This window comes from Zea mays, chromosome 1 (assembly GCF_902167145.1).
Source record: "Zea mays cultivar B73 chromosome 1, Zm-B73-REFERENCE-NAM-5.0, whole genome shotgun sequence".
Lineage (NCBI taxonomy): Eukaryota > Viridiplantae > Streptophyta > Magnoliopsida > Poales > Poaceae > Zea > Zea mays.
The window spans coordinates 20,767,831-20,793,412 of NC_050096.1; the positions used below are offsets into that span (position 1 = coordinate 20,767,831).

The 25,582-nt window shown below is 42.4% G+C and overlaps 2 protein-coding genes across 2 annotated transcripts; one reads left to right on the forward strand and one right to left on the reverse strand.

Annotated features, from left to right (window-relative positions):
* Positions 1-10,275: 10,275 nt before the first annotated feature.
* LOC103644476 (calcium-transporting ATPase 5, plasma membrane-type) lies at positions 10,276-10,808 on the reverse strand. The gene is made up of 3 exons (XM_020547101.2): positions 10,682-10,808; positions 10,530-10,575; positions 10,276-10,452 (listed from the first exon to the last, which is right to left on the reverse strand). The coding sequence occupies exons 1-3, from the start codon at positions 10,759-10,761 to the stop codon at positions 10,291-10,293; spliced, it is 288 nt and encodes a 95-aa protein (XP_020402690.1). The 5' UTR covers positions 10,762-10,808; the 3' UTR covers positions 10,276-10,290.
* Positions 10,809-13,889: 3,081 nt separating this feature from the next.
* LOC100383763 (Tetratricopeptide repeat (TPR)-like superfamily protein) lies at positions 13,890-22,216 on the forward strand. Its single transcript, NM_001362135.1, has 14 exons — positions 13,890-13,990; positions 14,085-14,414; positions 14,493-14,599; positions 15,051-15,280; positions 15,937-16,104; positions 16,353-16,713; positions 17,217-17,360; positions 18,389-18,541; positions 18,624-18,740; positions 19,047-19,127; positions 19,214-19,363; positions 20,008-20,268; positions 20,700-20,804; positions 21,767-22,216. The coding sequence occupies exons 2-14, from the start codon at positions 14,129-14,131 to the stop codon at positions 21,911-21,913; spliced, it is 2,310 nt and encodes a 769-aa protein (NP_001349064.1). The 5' UTR covers positions 13,890-13,990; positions 14,085-14,128; the 3' UTR covers positions 21,914-22,216.
* Positions 22,217-25,582: the final 3,366 nt, after the last annotated feature.

Sequence of the window (25,582 nt, forward strand, 5' to 3'; positions counted from 1 at the left end):
CATAGATTACCGAGCTCTGAATGAAGTCACTATCAAGAACAAGTACCTCCTGCCCAGAATTGAAGATCTATTCGATCAGTTGAGAGTAGCCAGTGTGTTCTCGAAGATAGATCTGAGGTCAGGTTACCATCAGCTCAGGATCCGGCCTTCAGACATACCAAAGACCTCATTTATCACCAAGTATGGACTTTATGAGTTCACGGTCATGTGCATTCCACTAAGTCTCAACTCTCAACTACCTACTCAAGTTCTTGGTGTCACTAAAGTTCTTGGTGTCACTAAACATGGCCGCATAACCTTCTTGGTGATTGCGTTGTTTTTGAATTTTCGATCCATCATTTTTTGCTCTTTTCTACCAAATGTAATGGCCCTTTGTTAGTTTGTATGCTTTAATAATGTGAGTTTTCCACTTATTTGAAATTCATGTTGTATCTCGGATACTTGAACCAACACCTAACTTTGACAATGGTGAGCCATTAGTCACTCCTTGCAGTGTTTCTAGATATGACCTATTGTAGCACACTCTAATGGCATATACTCTTCATGTGCAAACTCTGTGCTTGACATGATCTTAAGAATGATAAGTTAAAACCAAGGTGTAAGTAGAACTGTCACACACATAACACAATCTGATGGTTATATGTGTCGTGTTAGTTGTTTGTTAGGAATAACACTACACACAATGACACAAAACTGACTGTGTCAGCATGCCGTCATTATTGGGTTGGATGATGACATGAAATGCAGTCTAGGTATGAATCTCTCAACTAATTCTCTCTCTTGCTTTGATCATTTAAAGGATGTATTTATCCTGTTCAATCATATTAATTTGTGCTGCCTTATAGATCATGGCGAGGGGCTCCAAGTGTTGCATTATAAAGTCGGGCAGAAGTATGAGCTCACTTCGTTCAGGCATGTATCTTCAAAGAGGAAGAGACAAGGTTATTTGAGAAATTGAAAACAGAATCAAACTATACCTTCATACCCATCGCTGTGTGATATTTTACATAAGTTTATCATGGCTACATTACTCGGTGGTATATCCGTGTTTCTATAGCATATTTTCTCACCTGCTATGTTTTTCTAGGTTGTGCCATTAGATCAGGCACACAAAATATACAACGCCTTGAAAGAGAAAGTTTTGCCTATTGCTTTGGTTGAATATGAAGGAGAGCAACATGGGTTTCGCGAAGTAATTACCATACTTATGTTTTAAATTTTCAACACCCTCCACACTGTTAACCTGCATGGATTTGTGACTTCTTTCTCGATTTTGAACAGGCCGAGAACATCAAGTTCACATTGGAGCAACAGATGGTGTTCTTTGCAAGATTATTTGGGAAATTTGAGGTGTAACCCGATTGTATGTTCAATATATTAGCCGTTGCAGTGTCTTTTTGAAATATGACTTCATTTTATTTTTGGAGGATTGATCGAAAACTCATTTTGCTTTGTAACGATGTGCCATTTTGAAAACATCATGCAATAGTCCAGATTTTACATATCATAGTGATGTTTGTCGTTCTATATTTATGTTTTATACTATTTTTAACTCTCGTTGCAACGTACGAGCATATATATATATATCTACTACTTATTAAGAAGGTAAAAGTAGTCTGCCACCCGTGGTTCTGCCTCTCCCTGTTCTACCACCCCGTGGTTCTGCCATCCGCCGTACAGACTCTGACGGGTAGGACCTCCTTGTTAGTGTCTTATGTATCACGTCTTGTTCTGGCCGTCAACCATGTCCAATGGACCCATTGCATTTAACAAAAATAATAGTGCGTGTAGAACACAAAACGCTGCCTCAAGCCTCTGCCCATCAAACCCGTGCCACAGATGACTCCACAGTTTTACGGCTGGCAGAATGCTTATAAGCCACTCTCTGCATGTTTCATTGGTCGGTATGGAACTAAACTAGAGTCATAAATACTACACAGCAGCACCGTCGTCCTAGGCTCGATGTTTGTTGTGGCCCATATTTCAGCGCCGTCGTCCTGGGCTCAACGTTTGTTGTGGCCCATATATCGCACAACAGTGGTGATCCTCTTCTTCAGCAACCTCCGCCTCCACAAGACCACGACGGCTATGGTGGGGCAACAGGTGAGTGGCAGGCACATCTGCGGACCGTGTGATCGTGGTCATGGTCGTGGCCTCCACCGAGGGCCAGTTGATCGCCGACTCGTCGAAGCCCTCTGTGATGGCGACAGCGACAACCACCCCAAGCCCTCCACTGCCACCGCCACAAAGACAAAAACCCTAGCGGTTCCTAGGCCCAAGTAGACGCCGAGGCCTTAGGGGGCAAGCCGCCTTAGCTTCGCCAACGACGAGGACGAGGACGACGATGAGGAGGGCATGTTCACATAGCACCACTGTCGTACCCTGACGTCCTCAGTGCATCCGTCCCACACGGCGTCCCTAGGTGCGGGAGCGCTCCATCACATCATGCCTGACAGGGAGCGGATTAGGTGCTCTCCTACGCCCAGGGGGCAAGCCGCCCAACTTCCAGTCCCATGCTAGGAAGTACACACCAGAGCGCCGCCAGAAGTTCATCCGAGGGCAACGAAGCAACCACGAGAAGATCCACACGGCCACAATGAAGGTAGACGCAGTTTCCCGCCCTTCCTCCTCCATCCCAACGCCCTGCACGCCAGGTGTTTGTGCGAATGTCTAATCCACATTTGTGTCCGCGGATCCTGATGTACCAGCTTTGCAACAGCGTGGTCTTCGTCCACGACCCCAAGGTGCTGCACAGGGAGCTCAAGTTGCACATACTTCTCAAGGACCACAAGACCATGGTGCTCAAGTTCGCCGACCTCAGCCTTAGCCACGCCATCAGGTTCATGGAGATCTAGGCCCAAGTGCAGCGATAGTTAACTCTACTAGGGCAGCTGCATGGACTGACCAGACAAACAATGTGGCTCTTGTACGGGGCTTGGGCACCAGGAGTCTAACCTTCGCTATGCTCTCCAGGAGTTCCGTTTCTTTAGCAGGTAAGTAATAACTACCTTACCATGATTAAGCTAACTAGATAGTTCTTTTTTATTTTAGATAGATTAGCTCAATTTTCACGCCGTTGAAAGTCAGAATGTGGAGACTAGAAAATGATGCTAGAAGGAAGATGGGCCATGCTAATGTCTTGAACCGGCTAATGTGCTGCTGGTTTGTGACTACAGAAGAAAAAAGTCATAATTACTTATTTTTGTCCCATTGTAGAATATTTGTGAAATTGTTTTGTTTACTAGGGTCAGATGTGGTCTGCACGAGAAATGTCAATGCACATATTGATGTGGGATATGAAATGTAGCTGCTTCTTGTTTTAGGCGTTACATAAGGTTGTGCATAGCTTGGCGTCCAAGAAGGTCCTGATCGGATTGTATATATATGTGCCTTGGGGTATACTTCACATTATGCAATAGTTGGGAATTAGCTGATCGAGTTTAACCTTAGAAGCTATGTGATCTGTTGTGCTGACCGATCTATTTTAATTTGCTTCGTTCACTTCAGGGTTACAAAAATGATTTAGTAGCCTAAGAAATTATCCGATTTAGACATGTATTCACATGATTTCCCCATGAATGTTGAATAGGTCCTCCATGCTACCGTCAACACAGACGACAGCGAGGTCGGGCAGCAGGATCTGCACCAGCATGTGCATCACCTCGGAGTCGCAGTACGCACACTAGATCAGCGATACGTGAAGGTATGCCAATTTGTTAAGAAAATTCAACCACTTATCCTTTTGACGAGCTAACCTTTGGACCATAGATGGAATGTGTTGTTGGTGCTTCTGAGATTCTTGATTTATGTCATGCGATCTGACCCAAAATCTGTTTGGTCCAGCCTCCGCTACTTCGGTCTACAGGTCCTCAAAGGGAATTTGTCTGTAAGATTCAAGTGTGGTCGTTTTTCTCATTTCTTTGATGTTGATCTGTGTAGGCTGCGTCGAGGCCATTAGCGCGATGATCTGCTCTGCAACTGGATGCTCGCCGACCCGTTGTTCCTCTTCAAAGTTGGCACCGAGGTTGGTCTGGTTGGTCAGTTATTTTTTCAAGTGTTCATACAATAGTAGTTCTGCTATTAGTAATAACTATGTTCTAGAGTAGGCAGATGCAGTGATGCATTACCCTGAAACCAAACTTGCATTCTTATTCGGTTGTTTTAGATGAGTGCCACAACCATCTCATTAATCTTGAGAAACTTAGTTGAGCTCTTTGAATTTATGTTGTTTGTTCTTTTTTGTTAGATAAACATTAAACATTTGTAGACAATGCGAAAGTGTTAATTCTTCACTGAGTGCCCTGAGACATATACGTTGTTCTTCATTAAGTGCCCTGAAACATATATGCTATCTTCTAATGTTTACTTGGTGAGTGTGTATATATAGAAATTAAAACATGCATTGTTACTTAGGAAATTGTATATATTCATGAAAATTATTGACTGTCAAGCCCTATTAATTAAATGGTCATGGTAAACTGAACTCACCTTGTAAGTGAGTTTATTTATAAAGTCAATGCAGTTGACAAACCTCTGGATTCTAAAACCTATGTACCCATTCAGCTTTTGTGTCATGTCCTGTTTTCCCAATCGATTCACATGAGTCAAAATGTGGTAAATTTTTTTAAGAAAGTCTATGGTTCATTGGTTCCAAGAGCCAATTACATCCGATTGTGATGTTATAGATGTTATGTTATCATATTGCTTGAAAGTGACACCTCCACAAATGATTAACCTAGATAACATAATAAAACTTGATCATGACACTTCAAGTCAACTTGATAGGTTTGATCCTGTATTAAAAGCTAGGAATGACTATGCCAAGTACATAATACATTGGATCAATGCCTATCAACTTTATCTAACCATTTTGGATATGTTGGAGCCTAATAGTTTTGGCTTCGCTAAATATATTCTATCTTATCTTAGTACTTGTTGTATGGAAAAATTCCATTTTTGTGTGATGTTCTCATGGCATAACTTTGCAGATTGCATTTGCATAGGTAGTGGATAAACTTCAAAAAATTATAGTACAATCAATGTTGACCAAACCATTCTAAAAAAGTGATTTTGAATATGCTAAGTTATTCCATGTTTTTAGTATATTGTACTATTCATGAAGGTGCTAGACTGACAAGGATTGATCTTACTTTCAGGTTCCATCAAAAGTTATTGGTGTTGTTTTAGCAAGTCAACTAGGAAAAGAATAGGTAAATTAAATTACTTCCTTCCCTTCTATTGTGTGAGTGATTTCATCAATTGGATGCCTTGCCATTTAACCTTTTGCCCAAACTGTGGATTTATATAACATACAATGCTATTTTCAGTTTTAGATTGATAGAATTGACTTTCAAGAAACACCTATTTAACACATTTTACTTCCTGAAAATACCTACTGTGGATTTTAGATAAATTTCTTGATTGTTTTTGTTCTGACACATACAAATGGTAGGTTAGTATGGTATTTAGAACTATAGGCTTAAGTTTATCTGTAGGATTAAGTTGCAGTAAATAGGTGACAGATGGATATTTTTATGTTTATCTGACCTTCTGATGCTCTTTGGTATATATTCATTCATCCATTACATGTTAAGTGTGCGTCAAATATTTGGTTAGTTGGTCTCGAGAAGCATCACAACAATAGAGTTGTGGGGTATTTCCGTGCGTTGCTACGGAATCAATATGATAAAATATAGTGACATGTAAAAACACTAATTTCCATTGCCCACCTCGCTACTTCCCTCTTCTCTCCCTCGCTCCCTCCATATTCCTTGCCACTCCCTCTCCACTGGCGCTGCAGAGCTCTCTCCCACCCAGTCACCCTTTACCTATCCAGATCTCCTGACTGGTTGCCTCGACTGAACCTCCCTCAGAGCAGAGGTCGTTCACTCCCTTCTCTAGATAAAATTTTCCTTCTGTCGTGCGAACTGAGAATGCTTCTAGGATCATATATCTCATCCAACAACAAATGGTTGACAAGGTCTTAGATGTAAACTACAACCTATAGATCACATGTAAACTGCAAGCTGTCAAGTTGGGACCATATTTAACTACAAATTTTAGATATAAACTGCAACCTGTAGATTACTTGTCCAGGAAACTGAAAACTAAAAACATGTCAGGTTTTAGAAGTTTTACTGTAAACTGAAAACTTCACAGAAACTGCTTTATACAATATTGATATCAACGAGTTGCTTGATAGGCAATGTGATGTTCTAGGTAGTTCGTAGTAGTTAGTTGTTGTATGGTTCATAGCTGTATGCACTAGGTGCTAGATGTTGTAAGGTTAAATGTGTTGCCATTATCTATGTATGAACATGATTTGTTTCTATGAACATGGTCAATTTCTATGATAAACATGGCAGCATATTTAACCACGAACCACCAATATTTAAACACATTAGAGGCATGACTGTAATAATCAAGAAAAGTGATATTTCAATAAAATATAAGGAAAGTAACAAGTTCTTTATTAAACCAGAAAAGTGATAGAAACAAATGACTTGTAACTATTGTTTCATAACTTGCATAAATTAATTGTTCTATCTGGGGTTGCTGACCGCCTGACCATCACACCTTGATATTAGGATGCCATTCGTAAATGGTAATGACTGCTACCATGCTTATGAAAAAAATATGAATAACTTTATGATGGTGTACTTTAAAGAATGTGCCCTTGTTATCCCGGATTTTCTCTTGTTTAACATAGATTTGATTCTAAGTTGTAGAAAGTATGTATCACATCTAGATAGTGTTTCCTGTAGAAAATTTCCCCTGCACTGATTTTACTTTTCACTTTTTAGTCTTCTGGTTTATAACATACATTTTTCAGTAACTATCTCTTCTTGCAGCACTGGTTGCACTGTACCTTTACCCTTTCTTGAACACTGTCTACAAAACAAGAGAGTATGAGTTCTTGAGGCTTACCAGCCTGGGTGTGATCGGTGCTCTTGTGAAGGTAAGAAATTTAAGACAACTAAGAAGGGCTATGTATTTCTATTGGAGTGTCGAGAGGTGTGTAGGTTATCAATTTGGAATTTTGGTATCAGATCTTTTGCCCCCTCCAGTGTCTTCGAGAGAATACCTCTTTGTACAGTATGGAGGTGAGGGTGTCAGGTGTGATGTAGATCCCTCATCTGTTCATTATGTGTTCAGAAGGATGCAGGGTGTGTGATCTTGTGTGACCTGAAAATCAGGTAGAATCCACAGCTTTCCATCTAAATTGACAGGTTTCTCTTTCACATTTCATTACTTAAAAATTCTACTTTTTTTCAGGTTCCTGATACTGTGTATTTGTAATCTTGCTGAGTTTTTTGGTCATGCTAGCACCCTGTGTCGCACATTGAACATAATATCACCTGCTACATAGAATGGTAAACTTTTTCATACGTGTTCTCGCACTGAAAATCATCAAGGTTGGTCACATGTCTGAAGAATGATTATGACAAGTCTTTACCACTTTGATCATAATTATATTAAGGTAGAAGTAGTGTGCTTTCTTCATTCTGCATATCCACTGTTAACCTTATAGACTAGGTATATGCCCGTGCGTTGCAACAGGTGACATTTGTACACATAGGTTATTGTTTAGTGATGTTATCAGCTGATGGGTCACACTTGTGTATGTATAGGTCATTGTTTACTGATGTTATCAACCGAACTCTACGTATCGGGTCGACACGCGAGGGAGGTGGCATCGGGAGGCAGGCTCGGGGGCGGGGCATCGGGTGTGTGCGACCATGAATCGCGTTGAGAGGCAGGCTCGAGGGGCGGCATGTGGCTGGAGGCCGTGGCATGCGGAGCGCCGCGCGATTGGAGCAAGAGACGGGGAAGAGCCAGAGGAGGCCAGGCGTGGATGGTTTTGCCAAAAGTGTCGAGTCCATTTGTCGGAGATATGAAAGGCAGAACCAGAGAGGGTCAGCCTACCCCTTACCTTCTTCATAGTAGTAAGTTAGGTACCTATACGTTGTTATGAACATACATATGCCTTGTTTAAATAAGAGTTATTTAAACATGTTCCAACAGAATTTGCGAGTAAAGTTTGTTTGGTGTTTATACCTTTCCCTCGTGATCTTCTAGACTGCCTTCTTCATCGAGATAAGTAGAGATTGACATATCCTATTTGAATGTGAACCAATCCTATAATTCATTTACCAACTGTATTTTTATATGTGCCCAAAACGTTGTGGGTTCCTCAACATTGTACAAGCTTGGCTATATTGGGCACCAACTATATATAAAGCTAGTTTATCCTATTTAGAGTGTTCTTCCTCTTGGACATCTTCAGAATCGTCAACAGAGATTAGACGAAATAGGAGATGTTTTTGACACCGTGAGCTTGCCTATGATAAGATAGACCAGCAATCAAATTTGCTTTCATTGGTTAAGCAAGATCACCCCATTAGAGTTGGCAAACAACGTCCAAAATAAGTTAGCAAAGTACCTAACAAATTATACTTAAAAATGAGAGAATTACCTTTGCGCAAATTTTCGTGCATTGCCACGAAAGTTAAAAATTAGTGTAAAATATAGATAAAGGATGACAAACATCACTATGATAAATATGTAACTTAAAAACAGTAAAAGTTGGTGCTTTATTCTGAACAAATTTTGAAGAAACAAATTAAAAAAATTAAAATATAGATCCATTATTCCAAATTTTAAATGGTGGCAGTAGCACTGGAACACCTCATTGCACAAGCTCCACTATACTTCAAATGTGTCCTATTAGTATGCAGGGCATACTGCAATTCTAATAGATTGAAATAGAAAACTTTTCATTCCACGTGACATCCACTCCAACACTTTTCTTTATCGCTAATCACAAATGATTCTGTAAAGGATGGTCATAATCTACAAACTCTATCCATCCGTTTAAATCTGATTCATATAATATTTTTTTTCCAAAAAATATGAAACTTCTTATGGGCAAACAACAAATTAAATAGAACCTACTTAAACATATTAACTGAAAACTAAGGTTGCTAATAAAGAGGAGGGAAGAAACAAAATCTATGTGAAACTATACACAGGTCGTTTCCGTCCTTTACAAAGAAAACCTGAAATGTTTCAGCTCCAAAAACAACGCCACAACCCCTTTTGGAATCAGCGACCATGCACACAACCTACTCCTCCAGCTTCAACCCCTTTTGGCGAGGTCCTTGATGCTGTCGTCCATGAACAGCCACATGTGCTCCTTCTCCAGCTTCACCTTCTCTTGCGGGTTTAGTCCGATCGGGTACTTTTACTTGAGAGCCTAGTTCCCTCTCTCCTGTGCCTCGACCCTCGGCTTTAGCCGCTCCACTGGGACCTCCTGTCTCGCTAGCAGGGACGATGGTATAAAGGACCTCGTCCTATAAGAAATATTAGTGATATTTATATTTTTAAATAAATTTATTGAAAATAGATCCAAAGATATATTGAATAATACCAAATTATAATAGGTTGCCAAATTTTGAAGTGCATACCTCACAAGGCCGATAGCAACTGAAACCAACCATAGTCTCCAACCAAGCCTCACTATTTTGAAGAACTTCCCCAGGAACTGAATTATCAGTATCTGCCAAAGACGAGAGCAACTTTATAACCATGGACAGAGGTGATACCAATGGAGAGAATCTATATCGTCTGTTACCTGAAATACTGTCGTTATACCGATTATTCCCATGAACAGGTGATTCTTCGTGACCCCTTTGAAGACATTCTTTTCCTCGGGTTTTCGTGCATTGAACTCATTGAAGATCTGGCATAAAAAACACACCCAAGTTAACTCAAACCTTCGTTCCAGATCTACATGGAGTTAACACGAGCCATAAATCATCAAAATAATGTATATTTTTATAGCAAATTCACTCTGGTATGGTTCAACTTCGTACAAGCAAGACAACAGGTTAATATATGGTCAGTCAAGGGCCTAGATTCTAGGAGGTTAAAGCTGGCCACATTAAATTATTGGAACAAACCAAAATGCAAAGAAAAATAGTGAGTCACTGAAAATTGACCAAAAACAGACCAAGTGAAGCGCATATAACCAGCTTCCACATAACTTATGCCATACCTGAAATTCGACTATTGTAAAGCAATGAATAGCTTATAACGAGTCCTTACGTGAAGAAAAATATCCGTGTAGTATCAATGCTAGGGTACACATTAGTCCCTTTTGGGGGAAAACTACTATCAATTTATAGTCAACTTAATATTGATTCTTTTCTTTTGGGAACAATCCAATGTCAGTATGTATTTGTCTAAAAGGTGAAGCAAGATTCGTCCACTAATGTTCTGTTATGATTCTTAAATTATTGAAGAACAAATACTCCACTGGCAAAATACAAATGTGTTGAAGATGAAAGTATTTGTTACCTTCTCAGCATCAGATCGGCTTTCATTCTGCAGACGCAGAATCCTTACTCCATCAAAATCGAAAATCAGAAGAATTGCTACTTGGTAAAGGGCCTGTGTAAAATTCCAAACATATCAGAACAACAAAGAGTTTTTAACAGAATCCAATTGTATAATGAAGGAATACTAACCTGAACAAACAAGTTTCTCCACATGATATTTGTAACAAGAGGTTCCCTGCAGTAGAAAAGTATGGGTAAAAATGTTTCCAAATTCAAAAAGCATAGTATATAGGTATTGGACACAATGTTGTCAACAAGAAATTTTGGATCATTTGACATGCCTTCGACCAACAGGATTTCTCTTCATAAGGTTGTCTGTTGGAGGCTCGGTTGCTAATGCAAGAGCTCCAAGTGTGTCCATTATGAGGTTCACCCACAGAAGCTGAAAAGTGAAAGAAGTATATGATACTGATGAGAAACAGCCTGGAAATACATGTGTCTCAGGTAAAATGTTGTGTCCAGCTATTAAATGCACTCGGCTACTCCACTGTACTACTGGAGTAGTACGCTGGTAGGACAGGAGCAGGAGCGGGACCTCACACCGCACCTGGAGCTGGAGGCTGGAGGAGGAAGAAGGGGCACGCTCACTCATCACAAGTCACAGCCACACCACACATGAGCTGTGGCATTAATGGATCATCATCATCAGAGGAGGGGAAGTAAGCGGTCCGGATCCCAGCCCTCCTCTGGAACGAACCAAACAGCCTAGACCAGGGAGGAGGAAGATGGAGATTCATGGAAAAGGGAGAAAAGGTAGCAAAGGATCGGCTCCTCTCCTCTGACCCTGTCCAGCTGTCCCGGTCCCTGTTCATGCTACAGTGCTGGTATAAGCTCTGGCTGCGTCTGCTAGTATAGGAGAGCAAAATACAATCCAATCCAATTCTATGCAGTAAGCGCTACCTACAAGCCACTCCTACAAACGAGCTTCTGTTTCTTCGGGGGGAAAACCCCCCAGATTAATACTAATATGCAGAGAGAGAGAGGCGAAAGAAAGAAAGAAAGCAAGCAAGCTGCCGTCTTGTACTCACATCGCATTGGGCCTGGACGTCGGGCGTGTTGAACATGCAGAAGATGCCGGCGCAGCCCCGCACGGCGTCGGCGATGGCATGGTGCCAAGCGGTTAAAAGACCGCGCAGCCTCCCTCCACCTCCCACGGCTCCACCACCACCTCTTGCTGTTCTTCCTCCCCACTTTCCCCACAAAAACCATCGCCAAACCAAAACCCACACGCATCCAGAGGCAAAGCTGGACAAGAAAAGCGCTAGGCCGACAGAGAGTCCGTTCCTGTTCTGCCTGGCGCCATGATCATCAAGACCCTGAAGGCGCCCATCCTGCGCGCGCTGAAGCCGTCGTCACTCCCGGCAGCGGGCGACGGCGCGCGCTCCCCGACCAAGCCGGCGCACCAGTGCCACGACGGCGACGTGCTGTCCAACGACGCGTCCTTCTTCGACGCGCGGGAGCCGCTGGACGCGTGGGAGCTGGTGGACGACGGGGCGCGCCGTCGGCCGGCGACCCGCTACTGGGGTTCCCCGCCGTCGGGGGGAGGGCGTGGTGCTGTACACGACGACGCTGCGTTCCAGGAGCCGTGCTGGCGTGGACTGCAACGGCGTGCGCGCGTTGCTGGAGAGCCTGGGCGCGTCGTTCCAGGAGCGCGACGTGTCCATGGACCGCGGCCTGCTGCCGTTCCAGGAGCGCGACGTGTCCATGGACCGCGGCCTGCGCGACCAGCTGTGTGCCGCGGCCGAGGAGAAGGTTGTGCCGCCGCGCCTGTTCAAGCAGTAACAACACAAATACACTCTTTGCTTAATATGTAGCAAAGAGCCAGCTCCATCGGTGTGAGGCATCCTGTTTCCGTGAGAACCCTCTTTGCATTTGTGATGGAACATGGAACACTGTTTTCTTGATACAAACGTACTAAATAAGGAGAGGTTACCTTGATGCTGGAAGGAGAGAGGCGGATGGTCTGACCGACGCCGCTAAGAGCACACTGCACAAACCCGGAGCCAAGTATGGTTCGTGAGCACGAGCCCACTTTCCTCATGCCATCCTCTGAGGAGAACGTGGGACCCAGCCCGAGAAGGATCACGCGCTGGGCGACCGGAACCACCTCTCACCGGGGGGGACACATTGGGATGGGTGGGGGCCTTACCACGTGCGGCGGACGGAGGTCGCCGAGGCCTGCCAATGGGCACGACGACGGGGTGACAAGGACCGGCGGCGAGGGTTAGGGTTTGAGAGCAGTCAAGTGCGGAAGGACGGACGGGCGGTGGGGGGAGCTAGGTCTGAACCGAATAGGGCCATGAGACGGCGGAGGATCTCCTCTGCAAACACGCACAGTGCGATGGGCAGGAACTTACCTCGCGCGGCGACGGACGGTGATTTGGGCTTGGGAGTCGCTCATCTCGCCCGACAGCCGCCTCCCCTCTCCTTCCTTTCTCCTTCCTCCCACGCAACCGGTGCTGTGGGGCGGGGCGCGGTGATTTTGGCTTGGGGGGCGGAGGGAGAGCCGGAGAGGGAGGGAGCACCGGCCAGGCCAGAGGGCGAGGGGGGTGAGGCGATGCGAGGAGGACGACATCGTGGGTGGCCAAGGAGGACTGAGGCGGTGTCGGTTGCAGCTGCGAGGGAGGCGGGGAGGGGAGGGCGGTCGAGCAAACGAACGGTGCAGCGGGCGCGAGGGTGATGCTCGACGAACGGACGGCTTAGATTGGCTGAAGGCAGAACGCAAGGGGGCAGCCTACCCCTTGCAGCCTTAATAGGTAGTATAGATATCTGTACATTGCCATTGTACCATATGTTTTGGTGAATCTCGTCTAACCTCGAGTACCCTTGAAATCTTTCCAGCAAACATCGGGACTCATGATGACAATGAAGGATGTGATGGGTTTGTGTCTGTTAGCCATATAAGGTTGCACGTTAAGCATGCCCCTGACTTGCCGGACGAGCAGCAAGACTTCGGGATCTTGATTGGCTAAGGCACTAAGAATAGAATAGCTTTTCCAGAAAAGAGAGACAACAACGGACACTGTACTATGTAGTGGTGAAATAGCTAGATTAAGATAATAAAATTTATATATGACTAGGATCATAAATGGATTACGAAACATTTTTATCATAACAATATAACACACGTTTATACATAAATTATTATAGTATTATATATTCCCGTTGCAACGCACGGACACTCACCTAGTATATATATAAATGTAGCAATTAGCAATGTACGCAGCACGAGCACTATAAAGCCACCAATTCTTCGGCTTTAACGGTGAAGCTATTTTTATAGAAATCCAACTAAATTGGGCCTTATTCAGGGTCCTGACGTCCGGAGGTAGCAAATTAGTACTTGGACCTAGGCGGCGTAACTTGGTCCAACGCCCACAGCCCATGGGCTAGCTAACCCTTCGCGTGCGACGTCGGCTTGCCAGCCGCAGGCCCTCGGGCTCTCTTTACCCATCTCCAGTCCTCCAACCCCAATCCTCTCCTTTCCATCCACGCCGCTGCGCTTCCGATGCAACCCTAACCACCTCATCGCCGGCACGATCTTCCCCGCCCCCACTCCCCGGCTATTGCCTCTGATTGGCGGCTCTCCGGTGCGTGCCCCCTTGCTCTCCCTATCACCTTTACACGCCCCCTTCCACTCTTGCGCGTTAATTTCACCTACCGCTTTTTGTCTGTTCGCCTTAGGGATTCACGTTGGTCCGGGGTACGGCTCCTGCGATTTTCACGCAATGGAGCAAGATCAGAGCGTGGTTGTCGGCAGCGCGGACTCTGGTGCTGCGGCTTTTGGTTTTGCGACTGGCAACCCCCCTAGCTTGGCTGTGACCGGCGGAAGCGCCGTGGCCCCCGACGGTGGAGCTCAGGCAGCTGATGCCTCTGCGTACCAGGCCGAGCACACGGCGTTGAATGGGACTGTCGGCGATATGGGTAATTACCCATCTACAGGAGCTGCAGAGAACGGCGAAGCCGTCCCCAACGAGACGGGCGAGCCGGTTCCTGAGCTATCGTACGAAGAAGGTAATATTGGGCTTGCAGGCTCGCCTAATCTGGTACCCTACCTTCTGTTTGCTCTTAACGTCCCGCTTTCTTATGCAGCCGTGCTTTCAGCAGAAGAGGCTAGGTTATGGAGTGTTGTTACCGCGAATTCCTTAGATTTTAATGCCTGGACCGCACTTATTGAGGAAACAGAGAAAAATGCTGAGGTAATGTTTGGTTAGCTACTTGCCGATATAAACATTCTCGTAACGTTCTTTGTGCAGCTAGCTATCTGTAAATGAGCTGATTTCGATAGCAGCTTGTAATTATAAGCTATTTGTCAATCTGCAATTGTTTGCCCATGGCTTTGATTTGGGGCATATTGTAATGGTGCATTTATTTTTGTTATATGATCAGTTACTTCCTTGTTCTTCTGTCTCTATCCTGCTAGTGGACTATGGTTCCTCTTGTTGCCTACAGTCAACTTGAAGTGTTTATGCATCTAATGCTTTAATTTTCCCTTCTGTATCCTTTAGTGTCCTTCACTATTTTGTGTTTCTAATAAAGTATACTTAATTTGAATCCGATCTGATTACCAGTCATAAGAATCAGAACTCTTGATACGATGATAATATTTATCCTAAATGCTAATGCATACTTCTGTATATTCTTGTCCAGAACAATATTTTGAAGATACGGAAAGTGTATGATTCGTTTCTTGCGGAATTCCCTCTTTGCTTTGGGTATTGGAAGAAATATGCTGACCATGAAGCGAGACTTGATGGTGTGAGTAAAGTTATAGAGGTGTATGAACGAGCAGTTCTCGCAGTTACTTATTCAGTGGACATTTGGTATAACTATTGTCAGTTTGCAATTTCAACATATGATGATTCAGATATCATACGAAGGTAGCAAATTAGCAATCCATACGCAATATGCTTGTTCCAATGAAACTTCTGTACCTAGGGTCTGTCTTCTGATTATTTGAAATGACTGGGCATTTGAAATCTATATTATTATACATAAATTCTTGATTAAGCTCTTATCATAGCTCAATGCCCACTTCTGCACTTTGTGTGGCAGCATAGTCTATCTGAGATTGGATATGTAAAAATGTATCTATGTTATTGGAGTGGTTGTATGCCTCTGAGTTGCAACAGGCCAATGGTTAATCCTATACTTACCTTTAGGGGCTAAACATAATGTATTTTTTTGGCCTTTTGTGAACTCAGTCTTGATGTAGTCACTTCTTTTGAGCCTATGTCAGTTCATACTCCATACAAAAGCTTTTATATGAGTGACATTAACATGCTTATTTGATCAAAGATGCTTTAATCTCTAGTACTCTACATATATGGTCATATAAGTATTATTGAAATATGCATTTAATGAATAATGTTGTCATCCCTAGATGTAAATAGCTACTACCTTTGCATCTGCCAGGCCCAGGCATCCATTGCATGTCCCATTGATGTACTTCTGTTTTTGTCTCTTGTTTTGTTGTGAATCAATAAACTTTGCTGAACCTTTGGAGTAACTTTCTCTGCCTTCTGGTTTTTTACAGACTGTTTGAACGTGGCTTGGCATATGTTGGAACAGATTATCATTCCAATATTTTGTGGGATGAGTATATTAAGTATGAAGAGTCACTGGAGGCTTGGAGTCATCTAGCTGATATATATACAAGAGTATTGGAGCATCCCATCCAGCAGCTTGATCGGTATTTTAATTGGTAAGTTCTTTCACATATTTCTATGTGTTCTTATTCAAATCTTTGAACTTTAGCTTTCCCTTTTGCGTTAATATGAATATTATCTATCTTTTGTTTATTTGTGCTAGTTGATAGCTTTGTTGTCTGATGAGTTGTTCAATAAGCATATCACGAACAACAGTTGTGTCTGCCATGTGTGAACTAAAGTAATGTATGTGCATCACTAGACCATTTTGTCTTTTGTGTTACTAATCATTATTTTTACGCAGCCTCAAGGAATTGGCTTCGAAGCACAGTTTATCAGAAATACTTACTGCAGAAGAAGCCTCGTTGTATGTTGTCACATCTGAGACCACTGCTCAAGCGCCTGATGGTGAGGCACATCCTGATGATGTTGATAAGCTTGGTCAACCAGAAATTTCGTCTTCAACAGACGCAGAAAGCCTTGCAAAGTATGTCTCCATGAGGGAAGAGATGTACAGGAAGGCTAAAGAGTATGAATCTAAGATCATTGGTTTTGAGCTAGCTATTAGAAGGCCATATTTTCATGTCAAGCCTCTTGACAATCCAGAGCTTGAAAATTGGCATAACTACCTTGACTACATCGAGAAGGAAGAAGACATTAATAAGGTATGCTTTTACACTTCTAGAAACCCCTTGTCCTTATTTACTAGTTTTTATTATCGAACGCTTGGAATCCTATAACTTACAATCCAGTCTTATTGGTTCCACTATATCCTTTAACGGCTAGTATTTGGACGAAGCTTCCTTTGTAATGGGATATTGAACTGAGGATAGAGCGTGGACATAATGTTTGGTTTCGATGAGGCTAAGTACTCCAAACTTTCATTTGGCAGTGGTCGTTCTGGGTTCATGTATATGATACCAAATACCAGTTTTGAATTTTTAATCTCATATATGCAGGTATTTGCTTAATGCTCACCTTCTTAACCATCTATCTATCGAGCAGGATGGTCCCTCCTTTCTTATGGAGGGGCCTCCGTAATCAGCTAATGGAGTAATCTGTGTGAACTTCTCTTTTTTTGTCAATACCATATCCTTACTATCATTATTTACCCTCTTTATTTTGTCTCGTACACAAGATTTCTGATGTTATGTTAAACTGTTTTCAGGTTATAAAATTGTATGAAAGGTGTGTGATTGCATGTGCTAGTTATTCAGAATTCTGGATCCGCTATGTGCAATGTATGGAGGATAAAAGGAGTCTAGACCTAGCAAACAATGCCCTGGCTCGTGCTACTCATGTGTTTGTCAAGGTATTATTTCATAACTAGTATGACAATTTGCTTCTCTCACTAAAAGTATAGGGTGTGTTAGGATTCAGAAAAGTCAAACTGTAAACTTTGGTGATCAATTAGTAAAAATATATGTATGTTTAATGCACAAAAGATGCATCAATATGTTTAGTTCACATGTCTTTTAGTAATAAAGTATATTTTAGTAATTGATAATGCAAGAGGAATTAATGATAAAATAATACCTTAAAGGACTTCCATAAATCCTGTTACACCTAGGGAAAATAAATTTAGGGAATACATGATGACACTATGTTTTTACCTTGTAGCGATCCACTTCCCTAATCATGCATGTTCCATACTCTTGTATGCATATGTACTATCAGCTAGGTTTCACTGTGGATCCAACCAAAATACTCTCATATTTTTTGCTGTGGCATGTCATCTTAGATGAGTGTTTCTTCTATTCCAGATTCCATATTGCCACTAAGAAATGACAGCAAAAAGAACAAAATGGAAATGCAATACATAAAATTTACTTAGTTTTTAGGAATTTCTAATACACGCACGCGTGCGTATATATTCATCACCCTAAGTGATGATCACCCACCCTGAAATGACTTAAAAAGTGACTTGCAAAGATCACAAATAACTTAAATTTGTTAAGTCATTCTAGGGTGGTGTTCACCCCCCTAGTTGGGGGGGGGGATGTGACCCAACCTAGGTCACATTTAATCCCCCCCTGCTTACGCAGCTTTTTATAAACTCCTTGACAAACTACTGTTGCATCTACGGTTGGATCATGATCTGAAGGCCTAGAAAGCTCGCTTGCACCTAAGTTCTGCTTGCGGACGGTGTTCTGATTTGGGATTTGATTTCCAGAACTTTAGTCTGGGCACTGATACTTTGACAAACATTAAAACTTGAAAATATGCTTTCATGTTCAATTTTGGTTTATAAGATCTGAAATAAAGTTCCCTGAGATACGGTGACCTAAACGAGAATATATTGCTAATAGCTACATACCGGTTCTTTTTTCTGTCTTACAGAAGCAGCCGGAGATCCATCTGTTTAGTGCGCGCTTTAAGGAGCTTAATGGCGATATTTTTGGAGCACGTGCAGAATATCAGCATCTGTATTCAGATTTATGCCCTGGCTTTCTAGAGGCCATTGTGAAGCATTCTAATATGGAACACCGACTGGTATGACTTTGTACTAATGACTATCATATTCCTTTTTCCTTTTAAATGTGCAGGATTTTGTTGAAGCTGTCTATGTTTGCAGGGAGATAAAGAATTGTCCTGTTCAGTTTATGAAAAGGTCATCGCTGCTGAGAAGGGAAAGGAACAGAGCCAGCTCTTACCAACATTGCTTATTCAGTACTCCCGTTTCTTATTTTTGGTAATTTTTTATCACATCATACAGTATTAATATTATTAAATTGTGAAAACCCATCATTCACATGCATGTCTAAATTATTATACAAAAAATACACCTTTCTGTAAGTTTTTCTGACAGTTAAAACTTATGGGAAGATTTCATCTACTGTACATCTTACGATTTGTTTTCTGAAGCACTCCAGTTTTGTTTGATCTAGCCATCTTGGACATGCTCTTTGTTTTCCTTTTTTTCCCTGTTTGACCGCTAGTTGATTGAGTTAAACGACATCCACATTAGTGAACTTATTGTGTCCCTTGAAATGTATAGGCCATCAGAGACTTGGAGAAGGCAAGGGAGATATTAACTGTGCTGCATGAGCAGTTAAATTTAACAAAACCAGTGCTTGAGGTTAAAATTTTTACGACTTGTACAAGATTATTCAATTTATTTTCTTCTTTGCTCTTAATTCAAATAATGTGACATTTATTTTACAGGCTGTCATCCATCTAGAGTCGATTTTTCCATGCGAAAAGCGTATTGAATTTTTAGACTCACTTGTGGAGAAGTTTGTTACACCTGAATCATCTCAGGGAGAGTTGGCAAGTCTAGTTGACAAAGAAGAAATATCTTCCATATTTTTAGAGGTAAAATACCTAAAAGCTTCACTGAATATTATAGTTTCTTCTTGGTTTGGTTTTGGGAACATAAAGTAGATTGTAGTACCATTTGATCTCTATTAAGGATAAATGTTAATTGTAATCATTTTGGAACTTGAAGTATTAACTATTAAGTACTCCCTCTGTCCCAAAATAGGCGATACTTTAGCTATGAGTTTGGACAAACATTTGTCCAAATTCATAGCTAAAGTGTCAACTATTTTGGTATGGAGGGAGTATGATCATTTGGGAACATGAAATATGCACGTGCTTTTAATCTTGGACCATCATATATAACTGTTAAGTATGATTGCTTGTATTTGGGAACTTGAATTAGATTTAAATACTGTTTGAAAATTTTGATTTTGAACCTAGCTCTGCATTTTTTATTTTGTTTAGGTAACACAATAGAAGTTGTATATAGATGTGGAACTCTCCTTAAAGTCAAAGTTACAATTAATCCTGATGATCTATGTATGCACAACTATCAAATATGGTAATCTTCTTATGTTAGTTCTATGTAAGATAAATTTCTGTTTGGGGTTTCTGACCTAAGGTCAAAGTTTTTGCTATTTTTTTGTTGGCCTCATCCAGCTTGATAGATTATTGATTCATTTCTGATTTATCTGCAGTTTTTGGATCTCTTTGGTGATGCAAAGTCAATCAGGAAGGCTTCAACTCGGCATACAACTCTTTTTTCATGTAAGAGAAGCATTCTGCCATCAAAGAAACGGAAGGCTGATGATGCTGTTGTGTCAGACAGGGACAAGTTTGCTAAAACTGGGTCTGTTCAGTCAGCCACAGGAACTGATCCAAATGCTTCCAATCCTCCTGTTTGGCCTGCGACTTCTGAAACATCTGGACATCAATGGGGAGCTTCTTATGCTCAGCAGGTCAAACATTCATTTAAATCTGCATGTTTTAGTTACATGATTTCTTTTGCTGCACTGATCAAAGATAAGATACATTTTCGAAAAGCAAAGCGAGTAAGCGACATTACTGATTGAATCTCTAATTCCTCCCAAACAGTGGACAGAAGTTTGGTAGTATTCTCTCAATACCTCGTTATTCTAGAATTTGTAGCTGCCATGCACGTTCACTAACCTATTGCAATGTTAAAGCATGTTAATTCTGGGACCTTTTTTGCTAGTTGTTTTATTCTTATGATTCTTTCACAAGTTACGATTGAATTATTACATCCATAGAGCTTCTAATTTTTTTTATAAAAATAGTCACTCTTATTATTTGTTTAGCTATAAATTTGTGTTATAGTGTTTTGACTGTATAGTTTTATGTATCAACTTCAACTTTTTTTGCATTGTAGGCTGCATATCCTGCATATGGAACTTATGACTACAGCCATCAAATGCCACAGCCTGCTCCTCAAACAGCTGCCTATGGCGCTTATCCTCCAACATACTCTGTTCAGGTATTGTGTTTGATTTCTGCCTAAATTTAGAGAATGCTTCTCAATTATAACACATTGAGGCATCTTCCTAAAGTTTATTGCAAATGAGGACTGACAACTGTTTGGTCTTTAGTCCTTTCTTTCAAGAATTTCCTTGACTTCATAGTTTGCTCTATTCTACTGTGCATGAGTTCTGAAGCAGTTTTTTTTACCCAAACATGACATTGTTCCATAGTTGCATGTAATCTGTTTAGCTACGCAGGTGACAACATTAACTCTTCTGGCAACAACTGTTTTTTTCTAGCACAACTCCAATTGTTCAGGTGACAGAAAACGAGATTCCACTCAGTTGACTGTGTGAACATGTGGTTGGTGAGATATATATGGTTTAGAGGGGCAGTGGGGTTGCCAAGGTTCTTTGACCTCTGGTGATCAGGTTTCTGCACACGGAGTAGTTCCGGCAGGTATGGGCCTATGGGGTGGTGCTGGTGCACCAGGACGACACCAAAACTGGGATAGATGATGGATTTCCAGGGTGGGGGAGAAGAAAGTGGAACCGCTGGAGGGCGTCAGGAGAGCAACTGAAAACAATGTGCAAGGAAAACACCCTCACAGATGGCTGGGCCCACTGGTTTAGTGGTTTGGCATCAGATGTTTGATATATATCTGACTGGAAACTGCATAGTTTTTGGTCAGCTTGATATTAGCGTTGCCTATTTAGCCACATATACGAGTATACAGTTGGTGTAACAATTGGCATATATGAACGAGATGTAGCTTGTGTAGTGTTACGTATGTTACATTTGCATTGGTCTTGAGAGGAAGTATCATGCTTGCATTTAGCATTTAGCAATCAGTTCCAACTGGAGCTACTTGAATACCTAATTGTCCAGTAGTCTTCTTTTTTTTCTATCTTATTCACTATAGTAGCTTTGAAATTGTTGAAGGATTCTGTCTGATGCAAACTGTTGTGCATACTGTAGGCCTATACACAACAAAGCTACACACAACCTGCAGCAATTCCGGCAGCACCAGTGCCAGCAGTGGTACCAGCACCTACACCGGCGTCAGCTTACCCTCAGCAACCTGCGGCAGCTCCTCAACCTTATTATGGAACAACCTACTACTGACAAGTAGAGTAATCTTCGATGGCGATCTGACGAGCCTGTTAATCAGCAGGTTTGTCGATACGAGGTCAAAGGCATCACAAAACCCTCTGTACTGCCATTGTTTAGCCCCCCTTCAGACAGATGCCGTCGACGAGATGATCACTTGAGAACAAATTTGAGATTGGTATAGTCTGCATTTTTGTCGTTAGCATGTGTCGCTAGGGATTGCTATTGTTTTTCTTGTAATAGCATAATCTTTACTGTAGAAGAGGCAGCGGGTGCTAACCAATCCTATGAACATATAATTAACATTATTCACTGTTTCATGCCACCTTTCGGAGTGCTTTTTTTTTCAACCACTGATGATAGCGGGATTCCTGTCAAGCACGCTCACTGGTGAAGTCCTCGGAACAAAATTGTCAAGATCTGCGACTACACAGTTCACTGATTTCTACTGTCACTGTAGGTCAAACTATCTTGATTTGACTAATTTGGAAGGGAGATTCGGTAACTTAGTAACAATATATGGCCAAATGACTATTTTCTGAAAATGCATTTTGTTTAGAATTTATCAAATTTAAAATAATTTGACCTAGAATGACTCTAGACTCCTTCACAGCAAAAGTTTTCGTGCATGAATGAAGTACGTAGAGTGGATCACCGCCGTCTCGCCTAACAACCAAATGGATGGTAACTCAGTAAGAAAACACTCCTTAATAGTACCACCTCGTCAGCTTCAATCGAGCTATAAAAAAACATGTCTCACTTTTAACTCATACATTTTCGATATTTTGGCCAACAGACCATTTAGATACTTTCATTTTGAGGAATTAAATTTTAGTTAATAAAGTAGCTTATTTGGTTTAGAATTTTAACATTCCACAAAGTTATAAAGTTTAGATATAAGTCCATACCAAATTTATAGGATCAGAGGGTGAAAATTAATTTTATATCACTAGTCTATGTTTATACTCTATAACTTTTCGGCTCACTTTTCTACGGTAGAAATTTAGCATATAATTATCACTTCGTGTAGTACACCGAAAATTTGAATCTAGGAAATTTCTCAAACTCTCTCTAAATTCAAAATGAATTTTTAAATTTTATTTCAAAATGTTTATTTGCAAGTTGATCTCAACAAAGAAAACATAATAGTATATATTCTCTCCAAAATTCTCCTTCAAATGACCTACAAATATTTTATAAGTGATCCCTTCAAATTCTTTCTAGAAATACTACCTAAATATTCCATCGATATTTCTCCTGATAAATACATGAAAGTGCATTAATCCCTTTTGTGTGTTTTTGTGATTTGGATAACAACACATTTAAAGGTCTAACAAGTTTACTAAGTGTTGAACAGGAAATTCAGTATGATGAACATACTTGAATAGTGTATAATGATCAGTGAACAAAGGTTCAACACAAGGTTAAATAACCAGTGAGACAATGCAAATGGTTATAATATGGTCTCTATTTTGGTTTGAATATATGGACAAGACCTGAGAAATCACTATGCATAAATATGATCAGAATAGAGGTTGAAGTGATTAAAAGGATTGGTCAAGCCAAAGTGAATAAGATATGAGGAATCGTGAATTGGCTTGGCCATATTACTATTAGTCCATATATGCTTCTATGAGAATCAAACTTGAGCTTGATTGATCTTAGCATTTATATCTAGATGACATTCAAGCAAGGTTCACAATATCGAAGAAATGATTTTCTCAATGGATGCTCAATATGATGTGACTCAAGAATGGCTTGATAGGGTGAAGATAGCAAGAAAAGGGCTTCGAGGAACTAAGCGAAGGTGACGGCCAAGCGACGACTTGTGGACCGAGGTACCATGGCTAAGGTGAAGAAGAGAGTACTTGAACTAAGTCGATGAACTAATCAGCTATGAAGAGTTATAAAATGTTGATGCATCAGTAAGGTGACTTGAAGCCATGTTTTGAACTCATATATGGTGAAATGGTACAAGTCACATGCTCAATTTGTGTTTGGTTTCAAAAGGTGAGACAAAAATGTTTGTGATCCTTATGAAGCAACGCCATGGAGAAATCACTCATGAGACACTAATGACTCAAGGAGTTTACTTAATTATATTTTACTTAACTTGAGTATAGGAATCGTCGTACTATCAAGGGGGATCCAAAAAGAAGGTTGATGTTGGTACTAAAGCTCAAAATCCTTGATCCAAAACTTCTATTTTACCCTTGTTAATCTTAGTGAAAGTATGTAGTACAACCTTTTAAAGTCTATCTTGGCCAAAATTGCTCTCTGAAAAATACTGGTTCAGCTGGTTTTTAGGCTGGTTCAACTGGTTTTCAAATACTGGCTCAGCCGGTCACTCAACCGGTTTTCAGTCTGGTGGAAACCGGTTGTCGGGGACCATAATTAGGGGTACCCTCAAGACTCCTAATCTCAGCTGGTAACCCCCATCAGCACAAAGCTGCAAAGGCCTAATGGGTGCGATTAAGTCAAGGATCGGTCCGCTCAAGGGACACGATCTCGCCTCGCCCGAGCCCAGCCTCGGGCAAGGGCAGCCGACCCCGGAGGATTTACGGCTCGCCCGAGGACCCCCTCTAGCAACGGACACACCTTTGGCTCGCCCGAGGCCCAGTCTTCACCAAGAAGCAACCTTGGCCAAGTCGCCACGCCGACCGACCGTATCGGAGGAGCATTTAATGCAAAGGTGGCCTGACACCTTATCCTGACGCGCGCCCTTCAGTCGACAGAGCCGAAGTGACCGTAGTCACTTCGTCGCTCCACTGACCGGCCTGACAAGAGGACAGCGCCGCCTGCGCCGCTCCGACTGCTGTGCCACTCGATAGAGTGAGGCTGACAGCAGCCAAGTCCGGCCTCAGGCGCCATAGGAAACTCCGCTTCGCCTGACCCCAGGGCTCGGACTCGGGCTCAGCCCCGGAAGACGACAAACTCCGCTTCGCCCGACCCCAGGGCTCGGACTCGGGCTCAGCCCCGGAAGACGACAAACTCCGCTTCGCCCGACCCCAGGGCTCGGACTCGGGCTCAGCCCCAGAAGACGACAAACTCCGCATCGCCCGACCCCAGGGCTCGGACTCGGACTCGGGCTCAGCCCCGGAAGACGACGAACTCCGCTTCGCCCGACCCCAGGGCTCGGACTCGGGCTCAACCCCGGAAGACGACGAACCCCGCTTCGCCCGACCCCAGGGCTCGGACTCAGCCCTGGCCTCAGCCGACGGTCTCCGCCTCGCCCGACCCAGGGGCTCGGACCCGACCTCGGCCTTGGAAGACAGACTCGACCTCGACCTCGGAGGAGCCTCCACCTCGCCCAACCCAGGGCTCGGACCGACCACGTCACAGGAGGCGCCATCATTACCCTACCCCAAGCTAACTCAGGCTACGAGGGACAAGACCAGCGTCCCATCTAGCTCGCCCCGGTAAACAAGTAATGATGGCGCCCCGCATGCTCTATGACAACGGCGGCTCTCAGCCCCCTTACGGAAGCAAGGGGACGTCAGCAAGGACTCGACAGCCCTGACAGCTGTCCTTTCGCCAGGCTCCAGCGCTCCTCCGACGGCCACGACACCACACGAACCGGGTGCCAAAACCTCTCCGGCTGCCATGATGGCATGTACTTAGGGCACTAGCTCTCCTCCGCTAGACACGTTAGCACACTGCTACACCCCCCATTGTACACCTGGA